Genomic DNA, 15,736 nt, shown 5'->3' with positions numbered 1-15,736 from the left:
GGAAAGGATATTCAGAAGAAGAACACAAGAGACAGCAGATGGCACTGCTGTCAAACAGGAAGAAAATCATAACAGAATGACAAGCAGAATGAAAGAATCAGTTACAGAAACTTCTGCTAGGGTAGAATAAGATAGATAACATCAAGATCAAAGAAAGGTTGCTGTCACTGAATGTAGATGTAGAATGTATTTTAAAACAGCTTATGATTATGATATAAATAATGATTGTAAATCAGAGTCTGTATATGGTGTTGTAAGAAGGTCTATACAATGTGACTTTTGTAGAACGATAACTTATCCCAATGAAAAGTCAGGACTGTGTTGTGATTATGACAATGTTGAATTGTAGCCTTTGAGAGAACCACCACCATGACTTAAGGCTAATACAAAAGAATCAGGAACCATCCTTACCAACACCTATACACATAAAGCACAAAAATTACTGTTTGTTTCTCTGTGCTTATCTAACTATTCCGACTTCACTGGGCTAATCTTTGTCAAACTTTGTGAAATGATAGTTTGTCTGTTTGAAGTGAAACACAAAGCTACAGAAAGGGCTACCTGTGCTCTGCCCACTACGGATATCTAAACTTTTCTTCTAGCGTTGTGCGTTCGCTAAAATGCCATTGTGCACAGATATACGTTTAGAACAAGGCGCATTATTAATGTCATTCAGCATTTATTATCTTTGACGTAAGCTAGCATTAACTATATTCATAGATGGCGCCACTTCTTACCCAAGGAAAACTTAAATTTTCTATAACACAACACACATAGTTTGGGGAGAGTATATAAAAACGTCTTATATATCTTAGAGAGTGCGCTCGTATACTCTATGGATTAATGAAATGAAAGAAACAACCACCACTATTGCTTGTTTTTATGAATTTCGAGCAAAACTACAGAGAGGATGTGTGCGCTAGCCGTCCCTAATTTAGCAGTGTAAGACTAGAGGGAAGGCAGCTGGTCATCACCACCCACCGCCAAACTCTTGACATATTATTTTAGGAACGAATAGTGGATTGATCGTAACATTATAACGCTCCCACGGCTGAAAGGGAGAACTTGTTTGGTGTGACGGGGATTCGAACTCGCAACCCTCGGATTACGAGTCGAGTGCCTTCACCACCTGGCCATGCCGGGCCAGAAAATTGTTAATTTGCGAAATTATAAACGCATTATTCGTAACAATAAATAATAATCAGAAAACCAACATCGTCGAATGAGGATTTTCAATAGAAGCCAAACGTACACATGCACGTTTACTGATGTTTTTTAACGGATTATTGAACAATTGAAAGCCTGAAACATATGTTATCTTGATTGATAGCATATGCTGATTAATAAAGGTAATGAATCGTTTATTAGGTATTTCTATGTATTATGCATTCGTAAGTACTTAATACAACGTTCGGTGGTTATCATTTCATATTAATAATCAGTTATATTATTGGTTGTTGTTTTTTTTTAATTTCGCGCAAAGATACGCGAGGGCTATCTGCGCTAACTGTCTCTAATTTAGCAGTATAAGACTGGAGGGAAGGCAGCTAGTCATCGCCATTCATTGCCAACTCTTGGGCTACTCTTTTACCAACGAATAGTAGGATTGACCGTCACATTATAACGCCCCCAAGGCTGAAACGGCATGTTTGGTGCGATGGGGATTCGAACCCGCAACCCTCAAATGACGAGTCGAACGTTAAACTTAGCCCACCTGGCCATACCGGGCCCTATATTATTGAATTCCGAATGTGACTAAGATAAACTCCAAAATACTTTATTTGAGAGGAATGGCGCAGACACGTGAACAAAATAATGGAAACATGTTTTAAACTTTATGATTGAGTTCATAGAAAAATGAATGAAAACCGTAATTAAAATTATCAACATAAAATATTGAATCATTAGCCTTACTCAATTTGTTCCTAAATTCAAATATATAATTAATTATTTTTTTCTATTAATAGTGTTTTTCTTTCACTTGTATACATGTATGTGTAAAAAATAATAATTTTCATTTTTGTGTATAAATTCAGTCTAACAGAAACACTTTGGTCTATAGAGTACCAAACCGATTATACTTGAATTCAATGAAGATTTATTAAAATTCATAATTAGAATTATTTACAGATAAAAACTAAATCACTGACCCGACTTAAATATATTTTCTCTGTACAAAGTTTTTTCCTTCACTTATATATGTGTAAGCGTAAGAAATACATAATTTATATTTTTGTATATAAATTCAGTCTAACAGAAATGTTGTGATCTATAGAGTACCAAACCGAAAATGTACTCACTATAAATCATGAACCACGTGCATACCAAATATTGGGTGAGCGAGAGAGAAACTATGTTGTGATATGTTCAACAAATCAAGCATTCCTCTGTATTATAAAGACGGTTGGTATGGGTATTAAAACTTGTATTAAATTAAAGTAGAGAACAACGTTTCGACCTTCTTAGGTCATCTTCAGGTTAACAAAAACTTGTAGGTGACCTACGAAGGTGGAAACGATTGCTCTGTACTTTATTATAATTAAAGTTCTAACACCCATACCAGTCGTCTTGATAATACATTATTACTTCAAGTTGGTTTCTCGTCATAACCAGTCATTCCAAACAAATAGTACTATTTCTTTACTCCATGCCAATGAGCCATCTTTATAAAAGAAAGACAATTCAGGTGTATTTCAGTTAGTTTAGCTATTGAATCTATTAAACCAACTTGTTTTTAGTCCTTGGCTATACCCCTAAAGGTACATTGTACAACTTTGGGAATATTTACCTCTCCGTGAATAGACTACATCATAATGAATAACGAAAGTTTATTTTGTTATTACAAGCATGGTGACAAGTTTTCATGAAAGTCCTTGAGAAACATAAACATCTTCAAGTATTTTATTAAAAGATTTAGCCAATTCGCATATATCAAAGTCAAGAACTAGACAACGACTGTATTTCTATACGTAACATATCGAGCTTCACTCACTAATTATTTATTTTTAATCTTACTGAGATTTATAAACAATCTAATTTACATTCTACCCCGTGGTACAGCGGCATGTCTGCGGACTTACAACATTAGAAACATGTTGGAGGGAAGACCACACAGGTTGCCCTTCGAATACTTTATACTTAATTTCAAACAAACAAACTAATTTACACACCAGATTTAAACATATTGTTACATAAAACAACAGTACAATTTATATATATTCTACACTTGATACATTCCAGAGTTAAACATATTGTTACATAAAACAACAATACAATTTATATATATTCTACACTTGATACATTCCGGATTTAAACATATTGTTATATAAAACAGCAGTTACAATTTATATATATTCTACACTTGATACATTCCAGAGTTAAACATATTGTTATATAAAACAACAGTACAATTTATATATATTCTACACTTGATACATTCCGGATTTAAACATATTGTTACATAAAACAACAGTACAATTTATATATATTCTACACTTGATACATTCCAGATTTAAACATATTGTTACATAAAACAACAGTACAATTTATATATATTCTACACTTGATACATTCCAGAGTTAAACATATTGTTACATAAAACAACAATACAATTTATATATATTCTACACTTGATACATTCCGGATTTAAACATATTGTTATATAAAACAGCAGTACAATTTATATATATTCTACACTTGATACATTCCAGAGTTAAACATATTGTTATATAAAACAACAGTACAATTTATATATATTCTACACTTGATACATTCCGGATTTAAACATATTGTTACATAAAACAACAGTACAATTTATATATATTCTACACTTGATACATTCCAGATTTAAACATATTGTTACATAAAACAACAGTACAATTTATATATATTCTACACTTGATACATTCCAGAGTTAAACATATTGTTACATAAAACAATAGTACAATTTATATATATTCTACACTTGATATATTCCAGATTTAAACATATTGTTACATAAAACAACAGTACAATTTATATATATTCTACACTTGATACATTCCAGAGTTAAACATATTGTTACATAAAACAACAGTACAATTTATATATATTCTACAATTGATACATTCCAGAGTTAAACATATTGTTACATAAAACAACAGTACAATTTATATATATTCTACACTTGATACATTCCGGATTTAAACATATTGTTACATAAAACAACAGTACAATTTATATATATTCTACACTTGTTATATTCCAGATTTAAACATATTGTTACATAAAACAACAGTACAATTTATATATATTCTACACTTGATACATTCCAGAGTTAAACATATTGTTACATAAAACAACAGTACAATTTATATATATTCTACACTTGATACATTCCAGAGTTAAACATATTGTTACATAAAACAACAGTACAATTTATATATATTCTACACTTGATACATTCCAGATTTAAACATATTGTTACATAAAACAACAGTACAATTTATATATATTCTACACTTGATACATTCCAGATTTAAACATATTGTTACATAAAACAACAGTACAATTTATATATATTCTACACTTGATACATTCCAGAGTTAAACATATTGTTACATAAAACAACAGTACAATTTATATATATTCTACACTTGATACATTCCAGTTTAAACATATTGTTACATAAAACAACAGTACAATTTATATATATTCTACACTTGATACATTCCAGAGTTAAACATATTGTTACATAAAACAACAGTACAATTTATATATATTCTACACTTGATACATTCCAGAGTTAACATATTGTTATATAAAACAACAGTACAATTTATATATATTCTACACTTGATACATTCCGGATTTAAACATATTGTTACATAAAACAACAGTACAATTTATATATATTCTATACTCGAGTGTTTTTTTGGGGAGTAATTCTGCTGTTGATAATAGTAATCAAAGTCGGTTAGCGTCACAAACTATCCTAAATAGGAACTAATACATTAATCACAATATCTATAGTTTCAAACTACTTACGTTTTTAATTTCCAGGTTGCGTATTTTTGAAGGAGCGAGCATGGTAGCCGATTCAGGAAACGTATTTGACAATACTCTTAAAGGTGGACGTCTCGGGTATTTTGTTTCTCGCAGGAAGCTCTTATTTGGTCGGATCTAGTTTACAGATGTAATGGTAAGTTATAGGATTTGTTTGATCACTGAGTTTCACGCAAAGCTAGTTGGTAGTAGCTGCCCATAGCGACCAAAACTTGTCATTATAAGAAAACTAAAACGTTGTTGAACGTGATTATTTGTTTGAAACTGTCGTCTAGCTTATTGTATGCTTTTTTATAAATGTGATCGAAATGTGTTTTAAAACCTTAAATCTTTAGTGGGATTGCACGTGTAGATATTTTTTCAAACAAGTCTTTTTATGTATTTTAATATATCTCATGAAATACTTATATTAGATTTCACACCAAGGATGGTATGGTTTGGTTTGTTTTGAATTTCACCTGCTATCTGCGCTAGCCGTTTCTAATATAGCAGTGAATGACAAGAGGGAAGGCAGCTAGTCACCACCACCCACCACCAACTCTTCGGCTATGCTTTTACCAACGAATAGTAGGATTGATCGTCACATTATAACACCCCCATGGCTGAAAGGGCGAGTATGTTTGGTGTGATGGAGATTCGATTCCGTGACCCTAAGATTATGAGTCGAGCGCTCTGAACACCTGACCATGTGGGGCCCATCTTTAACTTAAATATCTAATAATTACTTACTAAACCCACGGATGTTGTAGATACGACAACAATGACATAAAGGTATCGGAGAAACTTAGAGTTTGTAACTTGTGTGAGTGAAGTGGTTGTTCTGAAAAGTAGCTTTTACACTATGGTGTCATAATCATGTGGTACCGATCAGAAAGTAAGAAGGCCTTTGTATGTCTGAGGGCTTATAACACCAATAAATTGGATTTAGATACTCTCGGTGAACAGAGTACAAATATTTCCTTGTGTAGCTCTGTGCTTCACAAGAAACAAACCCATAAAGGTAAGAATAGTGATGGGTATGGATTATTTTCCATACTGAAAACGTTAAACGATGTCTATTGGTTTAAAACATAGTGTAGTGGGTGCTGTTGAATATGCATCTTACAAAAATAGTTAACTCTATGAGTATATTTACGTTTAATGTATGTGTAAGCTGTAAAAGTTTAAATGCAGGTGTACTTCTATGGTTTATAGATAGTTCTATTAATTATTATTGTATATAATGTTTCCATTATGGTACTTGTAAAACACATTTTGTGTTGTTGTCTAGGCTTAATTATGTATCAATTTTAAATGAAGAGATTTTTTTATGACACTAAGGTGTTATGATTGAACTGAAAGCTGTTTATATGACGTCTGGGATATTTATCTTAATAACTTTGCCCCTAAAGAAAAAAGGTCCACCTTTCGAAAGCCCTCAGTTTATAGGTTTTTTATTCATTTCTATCAGAAGTTCGTGAGCCTACGTATTTTTTAACATAATAAATAAATTAATAAATCCGTTTTTTTAACAATTATATTCCTGTCCTGTAAATAGATAATTTTTTGTTTTTTAAATGGTATGGAAATCTTTAACGATTGCTTTAAACAATGGTATATTAAATGAAATATAAGTTATATTTATAGATTATATCATTATTACTTCTATAAATGTACTGTTCCTAATGCGAATCTTGAAACTGCTAAAGTTTCCAATAAATGTAACATAAAGCGTTTCGATCAGCAACGGCCTGATATGGCCAAGCGCGTGAGGCGTGCGACTCGTAATCCGAGGGTCGCGGGTTCGCGCCCGCGTCGCGCTAAACATGCTCGCCCTCCCAGCCGTGGGGGTGTATAATGTGACGGTCAATCTCACTATTCGTTGGTAAAAGAGTAGCCCAAGAGTTGGCGGTGGGTGGCGATGACTAGCTGCCTTCCCTCTAGTCTTACACTGCTAAATTAGGGACGGCTAGCACAGATAGCCCTCGAGTAGCTTTGTGCGAAATTTCAAAACAAACAAACAAACAAATCGATCAGCAACGAAGACAGATGCGTTAATAAAATTGTATTTTCAGTTAATAAGAATATATTCCATTTAATGTGTTTTAATGTTCTAATTATACAACTTAACTACAGAATTCAATACGGACTGTTTCAGAGGCTGTGCCTTCTTCCGTATATTACGAATTACCTCCCCATTTGCAAGTCGAAGTAGAAATTGACACTACAAAACCATCAGAAATAATCCAAGTTGGACGTAGAATTGGTGACGTTCCGATCCACGTCGGAGAGGAACAAGGTCGTGACACACAAGATACTAGAAACGAAGATAGACGCCACGATGAAGCTAGGACCGAAGACGAACAGAGACGTCGACTTGAAGAAAGAAGACGAGAAGAGCTCAGACGAGAAGAAGAACACAGACGTCGACTTGAAGAAAGAAGACGGGAACAATACAGGCGCTACTTGGAATCATCTAGAAACCAAGGGTAGCGAGCAACGTCACAGATCGAAAGCCGTTTGAAAGGAAGAGAGAAATACTGTTTGTAGTAAAGAAATAATCCTTCGTTGTTTTTATTGAACAAACTAATGTAATAGTGTTTTATATTTGTAATTTGAATCCATTAGTAACTTACTTTACAAGAATCCAGAATTTAACCAAGCCTTTATAATTCTTCAAATTTGATATTAATCTTGAACACTGAGTAAAACAGAAGCAAATTTAATGAACTGAATCACATTTTTATTATATTATAGTTAATATGTTGTAAAACCATTATGTAAGTAATACATGCTTTCATTGTGATTTTGTATATTAATTAACGCAAATTTGATATATTAGTAAAATAGCTTGATATCTGGAGTTAAACTGTGTCCTATATATGTGGTTTTGATCGGAGACAATAATAACAACAGCGACCCGGCATGACCAGGTGGTTAAGGCACTCGTCTCGTAATCCTAGGGTCGCAGGTTCATAAATACGATGATAGTAGTGATAAACTAATCTAATATACTTTTGAAAAATGAAACGTTAATGCGTTCTTATAATGTATTAATGTGTTAATAATAAAATAGTAAATTATTTTATCTTTTTTTTTTTTACTTTCTGAAAGGGCAAATTATGCTTATAGTTTCACTTGCTAAACGTTTATGGGTCTGAAGTGTTATTTGTGGTCCCTTGTAAAATATCATTTGATAACTGACAGAAATGATCTAGATTTTTTTTATAAATGACATTATTAATACATTTTAGTTTGGTATTGAAGTGAAAAACACAAATGGCCCAGCATGGCCAGGTGATTAAAGCACTCGACTTGTAATCTGACGGTCGCGAGTTCGAATCCCCCTCGCACCAAACATGCTCGCCCTTTCAGGCGTGGGGTGTTATAATGTAACGACCAATCCCACTATTCGTTGGTAGAAAAGTAGCCCAAGAGTTGGCGATAGGCGGTGATGACTAGATGCCTTCCCTCGAGTCTAACACTGCTAAATTAGGGACGGCTAGCGAAAATAGCCTTCGTGTATCTTTGCGCGAAATTCAAAACAAAAACACATTTAAATCTAACACTCGCTAATACTATTATTCCATCTGAAATATAATTATCAGAGTTATAATGTTATTATATCCCGTTATTAACGTGAGAAGAAATTTATCTAACGTTAACCTCGGATGTAATGAATCATACTTTATTTGTAGCTGACCAGTATTCGAAACTTTTACAGCAATAAAAACTTTATGGCATACTAGATCAACTGTCCTGACATCACTGTATGTAAAACATTTTTAGGCGCGGTCGTTAGTCGTGATAAAAATAAGTAAGTATGTCAAAGAAGATATTACGTATCTGCTTGATAAAATATGAAAAGTGAAATAGGTATAACCTACAGAATAATTTCTACAATATCTCTCATCATTTCATTATCAGTTAACATTGTAGAAGTATATACCAGCGAGAACGACAAATTCACGCACACATAATTCAACACTATTAAGGCACCAATCTTAAACAAAGTAATTTTTATTGTAACACATCACATTTGATTTTGAGACAAGCACTTTTTTGTTGTAGATTATAGAAGACACTTTACCTACGAAACATCACTTATTTGTCTTTGACTGTTAAACACGATATTTGATTGTATAACATCATTTTCACTTTCTTTAAAATATCATCGTCTGTTATGAATTTCGCGCAAAGCTACTCGAGGGGTATCCGCCCTAGCCGTCCCTAATTTAGCAGTGTAAGACTAGAGGGAAGGCAGCTAGTCATTACCACCCACCGCCAGCTATTGGGCTACTCCTTTACCAACGAATAGTGGGATTGACCGTAACATTATGATGTCTCCAAGGCTGAAAGTGCGAACACATTACGAGTCGAACGCCTTAACACGCTTGGCCATGCTGGACCTTCATATGTTATGAAACACAATTATTTTACTGTAAAACATCCCGACAAGATGGGAAACATAAATTTCAACTCTGAGAATTTGAAGATCTCCATACTTGGCCAAACCTGCATTATATCAAACTTCTGTTTTGAGAAAGCACACAATGAAAACGAATCTGAAGGTTGTTTTCAAAATAGGCTGCTGTGAGTGTAGTGGATGGCAAGATATACAATATTCTTTAATATTTTAAATATTTTGCGTGACTGATGTGATAAGACTGGAGTTGAATCTATCTGTCATTAAATACGTATAGATGTTGAGTACATTAACTCAAAACGATTTTGGAATTTCGTCACGTCCTTACAATCCATGTCACCATATTCAGTCATGTCCTATGTGACGAATGTGCATATTTTCAATGAACATGCAATGTAATTTTCATAGAAGAATGCGCCAGTGTTAAACTGTCATGGTCAAAGTACACCATTCTTCTCTACGTGCTTTCCATATCCCGTCAAGGACGATATTTTTCCAGTACCGATCTCAACAGAACAATTGCAAAGAAACTGACTTGCTTTCGGAAGAGGACGAATATGTGTTTTTTTCTCTGTCTGCTTAAGGTGTACGATGGTTAAATATATACGCCGTGAAAACAAAGTGCGTTACGTTTGCAAACATAATTATATTAAATTATTCTTTCATAAGCTGTACGTACGTGAACACAAGACAGGCATAAACAAAAGCAAGCTGCTTACGTAGATCTGAACAAAAATCATGTCACGAATACAGCGAAATTAACTAGCTATTCTTACGGTCTTTATTAAACTGAGTGAAATGTATAGTGTCATTATTTGGAATCTTCGCGGTTAATGACATTTCCAGTCCAGTTGGAAATTGAATTGTAAGCTGCTTCTTTTGTTTGTTTCTGAACCTTTTTTGTCTTCTGAAACACACGCCTTCACCTGAGGAGGGGTTGAAACTGACACCATTGTTGAGAAAGAAAAAAACTGATTGAGTGAACTGGTCCTAGGAGACGCATTTCATCCAGTCACGTGATTGTACACTCTAAAGACGTTGTATAAAAATATTTCAGATGAAAGTTCAGAAGCTGATGAACACTTGATTTTAAGCATGCAATACTGGTGACAAAGTGTTCTTTTTTTTTTTATTTCACGGAAAGCTACACGAGGGCTATTTGTGCTACCCGTCCCTAATTTAGCAGTGTAAGACTAGAGGGAATGCAGTTAGTCATCACCACTTACCGCCAACTCTTGGCGTATTATTTTAAGGACGAATAGTGGGATTGACCGTCACGTTATAACGCTCCCGCGGATAAAAGGCGATCATATTTGGTGTGACGGGAAATCGAACCCGCGACCCTCGGATTACGAGTCGAGTGTCTTAACCACTTGGCCATGCTGGGCCTCGTTTTATATTAAAATGTTTCTTGGTAGTTATTTAGACTTATACCTCGCTATCCTCTTAGGCAGTGACAGTAAGTTTAATTTTCAAAAAGCTAATTAATTTTGTGCTGCTTTGTTATAGCTAGATAAAAAAAACTCCATTAATACATGTACGGTGCTTTGTTGTTGGTAAATTGTATAATGGATTAGGTTTCAGATTTATCCGAGTAAATTCACTGTCAAGGTTTGAAAATTATCGATAATGAAGTAACATGGACTGCAGGTGCTTGGTTTATAGGACCAGAAATACGTGCATACAGAATTTAAAGACTATTAAAGTTGCTTTGTTCACTTGTTAGTGAAATATGTCAAAGATATTTTATGCTTTATGCTGTATTTTTCAGATAAGCAAGCACCAGGTAATTTCTAGCGTGGCAGAAAGGATGATGCGCTTTGTCTCGGTGTGAATCCTTACAAGAGGGCTTAGTGTAGTATGGTTTGTGTGTTGCTATAGAAACAGGGAATGGCGATTATTGGTACGCGGTCGCGTCTGAACTGTTGATTTCTACGTCGAGGTTATTGAAGAGAGGGAGGTACTAAAAGTAACGTTACTTTAATATTGTAGAAACTCTGATTGACTGAAGCAAGAGGCAGGTGTATGAGTCAGTTAGCTTTCGGTTTTTAAGTTGAGGCTTCGTCTTCGATTGAACAGTAGGTAGAATTAGCGGTGTTTTCAATCTTAGAAAACATAATATTTTTGAATCTACTGTTGCTCATTTTGTACTTCAAAAGAAACTTTATCGAAAAACTACAAACAGAGAAATTCTTATCGTAGTTTCCATCTTCTTAGTTTTTGCTCAATAAAAAAACAAAACAAAAAACGTTATTGCAACAAAATAAGCGCCATCTAGCTGCGGAATGGAAGACTGTTATCCTTCGCCTGAATGACAATTCAATCAGTTAACTCAGGGCTTCGTCAAGAAGGAAGTACCAGTGATACATATTAATGTTTACGATGTTACTCGGGTATTTTCAAAGGTTTAAGAAAACGTAATTTTTTTTTACATTTTATTTGATTATTTATAGAACTTAAAAATCTATAAGAGGAGGTTAAAAAGTCTTAATTCTGCAAAAAAATATAAAGATTTTACGAAATCGGATCAAGTAAACTTTGAGATATTGTTAACGCATTTCAGAAATATAATACTTCAAAGTAAATGTAACAAAGTGTGTTTAAAGTAAGTTAAACATTCAGTTACTACATAAGTCACGAAGGGTGGATATTATCCGATGGACAGAAAAAAAAATCTATATTAAACCATGCGAGAAAATAAACTTGTCGTTCTTGGTGCTGGAGGGGTAGGGAAGACATCACTGGTCGTCCAGTACCTTGAGGGGTTCTTCTCTTCCACCTATAAACCTACGGTAGAGGATTACTATCGACATACCATACAAATGCCAGGTATGCTTTTCATTCAAGTATGGTATTTCCCAGTTTCTTTCTTTAACGTTTATATATAGAGTATTTTCTATTTTATACCAGCTAACAAGGTTAACCTGTTTGTTGCTTTCGGTGTTTTTCTTGTGCGATCTCTTACTTATCAACTTGTTTTGTAGTCTTTAGTGTATATATCTAACAAGGTTTTTTTTTACGTTTTCAAGTATTGTTAATGTATCAGTTTCTAGTGGCTTTTATTGTTGTTATACCGACTAATTGCGATCCAACTTTTAACGTTCAACTGTCTGTCTACCTTCCGTTCTATTTCTAATATAAATATGAATACGATTGGTTTTAACTTCTGTATTTTCTTCGATTCTTCCAAGTATGATCAACATTTTATTACATGAAACTGTATCAGGTTGTAAAATTCTGTCAGGGAAATGAGAGTTCAGTGTATGACTATAGTGTTACTAAGAGAATGGTTTTGATACCATTATACTTGGTATAGTACAAGCTGTTTAAATTTCACGTAATAGGTTCCATATTTCTAGGAGAACTTTATTAGGAAAAAACAACAACTAACATATTATGAAATGTTTCTAGTATTTCTTGGGTGTTTTATTACAGACAATTGTATCTTTTAAGAAATGTTCCTGGTATTTTTGGCGATGCATTATTAGGGAAAAACTGTACTCTATCCAGAAACGTTTCTAGTATTTCCGGTGACGCTTTATTAGAGAAAAACTGTACACTATCCAGAAACGTTTCTAGTATTTCCGGTGACGCTTTATTAGAGAAAAACTGTACACTATCCAGAAACGTTTCTAGTATTTCTGGTGACGCTTTATTAGAGAAAAACTGTACTCTATCCAGAAACGTTTCTAGTATTTCCGGTGACGCTTTATTAGAGAAAAACTGTACACTATCCAGAAACGTTTCTAGTATTTCTGACAATGCATTATTTGAGAAAAACTGCACTATATCCAGAAACGTTTCTAGTATTTCCGGTGACGCTTTATTAGAGAAAAACTGTACACTATCCAGAAACGTTTCTAGTATTTCCGGTGACGCTTTATTAGAGAAAAACTGTACACTATCCAGAAACGTTTCTAGTATTTCTGACAATGCATTATTTGAGAAAAACTGCACTATATCAAGAAATGTTTCTAGTATTTCTGACGATGCATTATTAGAGAAAAACTGCACTATATCAAGAAATGTTCCTAGTATTTCTGTCGATGCATTATTAGAGAAAAACTGCACTATATCAAGAAATGTTTCTAGTATTTCCGGTGACGCTTTATTAGAGAAAAACTGTACACTATCCAGAAACGTTTCTAGTATTTCTGACAATGCATTATTTGAGAAAAACTGCACTATATCAAGAAATGTTTCTAGTATTTCTGACGATGCATTATTAGAGAAAAACTGCACTATATCAAGAAATGTTTCTAGTATTTCTGACGATGCATTATTAGAGAAAACTGCACTATATCAAGAAATGTTTCTAGTATTTCCGGTGACGCTTTATTAGAGAAAAACTGTACACTATCCAGAAACGTTTCTAGTATTTCTGACGATGCTTTATTAGAGAAAAACTGCACTATATCAAGAAATGTTTCTAGTATTTCTAACGATGCATTATTAGAGAGAAACTGCACTATATCAAGAAATGTTCCTAGTATTTCTGTCGATGCATTATTAGAGAAAAACTGCACTATATCAAGAAATGTTTCTAGTATTTCCGGTGACGCTTTATTAGAGAAAAACTGTACACTATCCAGAAACGTTTCTAGTATTTCTGACGATGCTTTATTAGAGAAAAACTGCACTATATCAAGAAATGTTTCTAGTATTTCTGACGATGCTTTATTACAACCAGCTGTATATTATCAGGATAGGTTTCTAAAGGACATCTTATTAACCATAAGGAGTTGTACAGCATGTTGGAGAAACTGCTATTATTTCTTTTTTGTTTAATAACTGGCATATATACATACGTATAGAACGACTGTAATAATTATACATACGTATAGAACGACTGTAATAATTATACACACGTATAGAACGACTGCAATAATTTTTTTATAATTCACCCCACACTTTAAAACAGAATAACTGTGTGCTGTCACGTCTGCTTTTATCTTACCTTTAGTTTGCCACACAGAGACTAGTTACAATCAAAGAATATATTAACTCTAACCGTTACGGGAACAAACAAACCTCTGCTATCAAATAAGACGTCAATAAGGAAATGTAAGTAAAGGATAAAGTTATTATTTAGCTGAATGATTATAATATTGTGTGACGGTATTAGATATAGTACAAACAATTATATTTAATCCAGTATTTCCAATTTGACGAAACTCGAGTGGACGACAAATACACTGTCTGTAGAATTTCCCAATGTAGTGATAACGGAATACAACACAGATATTTTATAACACTGAAAATTGCCAGTTTGTGTCCTTTAATATAAGACAATTACTTTTTATTATATTTTGTATGAGTAGAGTTCTAGTAATAAACAAAAATAGTATAAATAAACGAAAAAATCAAACTAAAGCATAGTATAATAATTGAAGTATTTACATATTACTTATTTACCTTTGGTGTAAAACGGCTGATTTTCTTTGCAAACTATTCGGTTCCATTTCTAAACATTTAACATTAGGAAAATGAGTCGCTTGTATCTGAATGTTTCTACTTTGGTGACGGTTGTTATAAAAATTGTTCATAATATAGCAGATTATATGAAACAGTTTTAATCCAAAGTGAGTTTATTCTATCACAGTAACAATAAAAGTTTGGACAAATGTGTAAACACAGAATGTTTAACATATGTGACTGACTGTTTCGAGCGTAGCGGAACTTTCGTGGAGAAGAATTATCTACTAATACTGAGTTTCTAGAAACGGATTGTCTACTACCATAAGGTATCCATAGTAGTGGTAGTTTGGTTGAAACGGATTGTCTACTACCATAAGGTATCCATAGTAGTGGTAGTTTAGTTGAAACGGATTGTCTACTACTATAAGGTGTCCATAGTAGTGGTAGTTTGGTTGAAACGGATTGTCTACTACCATAAGGTATCCATAGTAGTGGTAGTTTGGTTGAAACGGATTGTCTACTACCATAAGGTATCCATAGTAGTGGTAGTTTGGTTGAAACGGATTGTCTACTACCATAAGGTGTCCATAGTAGTGGTAGTTTGGTTGAAACGGATTGTCTACTACCATAAGGTATCCATAGTAGTGGTAGTTTGGTTGAAACGGATTGTCTACTACCATAAGGTATCCATAGTAGTGGTAGTTTGGTTGAAACGGATTGTCTACTACCATAAGGTATCCATAGTAGTGGTAGTTTGGTTGAAACGGATTGTCTACTACCATAAGGTATCCATAGTAGTGGTAGTTTAGTTGAAACGGATTGTCTACTACCATAAGGTATCCATAGTAGTGGTAGTTTAGTTGAAACGGA

At 33.5% G+C, this 15,736-nt stretch overlaps 1 protein-coding gene and 1 pseudogene across 2 annotated transcripts in view; both read left to right on the top strand.

Moving 5' to 3' along the window:
- Positions 1 to 7,885, top strand: part of LOC143249713 (cartilage oligomeric matrix protein-like) — a 68,371-nt pseudogene extending 60,486 nt beyond the window's left edge. Inside the window, exons 24-25 of the transcript XR_013027916.1 lie at positions 5,041 to 5,179; positions 7,181 to 7,885. The product of XR_013027916.1 is annotated as a cartilage oligomeric matrix protein-like (transcript). The remainder of the gene's footprint in view (positions 1 to 5,040; positions 5,180 to 7,180) is intronic.
- Positions 7,886 to 12,007: 4,122 nt separating this feature from the next.
- LOC143249711 (ras-related protein Rap-1b-like) overlaps positions 12,008 to 15,736 on the top strand; it is a 43,885-nt gene continuing 40,156 nt past the window's right edge. Inside the window, exon 1 of the mRNA XM_076500025.1 lies at positions 12,008 to 12,277. Coding sequence (XP_076356140.1) covers positions 12,136 to 12,277 — 142 coding nt within the window. The 5' untranslated portion in view covers positions 12,008 to 12,135. The remainder of the gene's footprint in view (positions 12,278 to 15,736) is intronic.

This window comes from Tachypleus tridentatus, chromosome 4 (genome assembly GCF_004210375.1).
Source record: "Tachypleus tridentatus isolate NWPU-2018 chromosome 4, ASM421037v1, whole genome shotgun sequence".
NCBI classification, from domain to species: Eukaryota; Metazoa; Arthropoda; class Merostomata; order Xiphosura; family Limulidae; genus Tachypleus; species Tachypleus tridentatus.
Note: the sequence above shows the minus strand (reverse complement) of the source record. Positions and strands in the feature narration are given on the sequence as shown.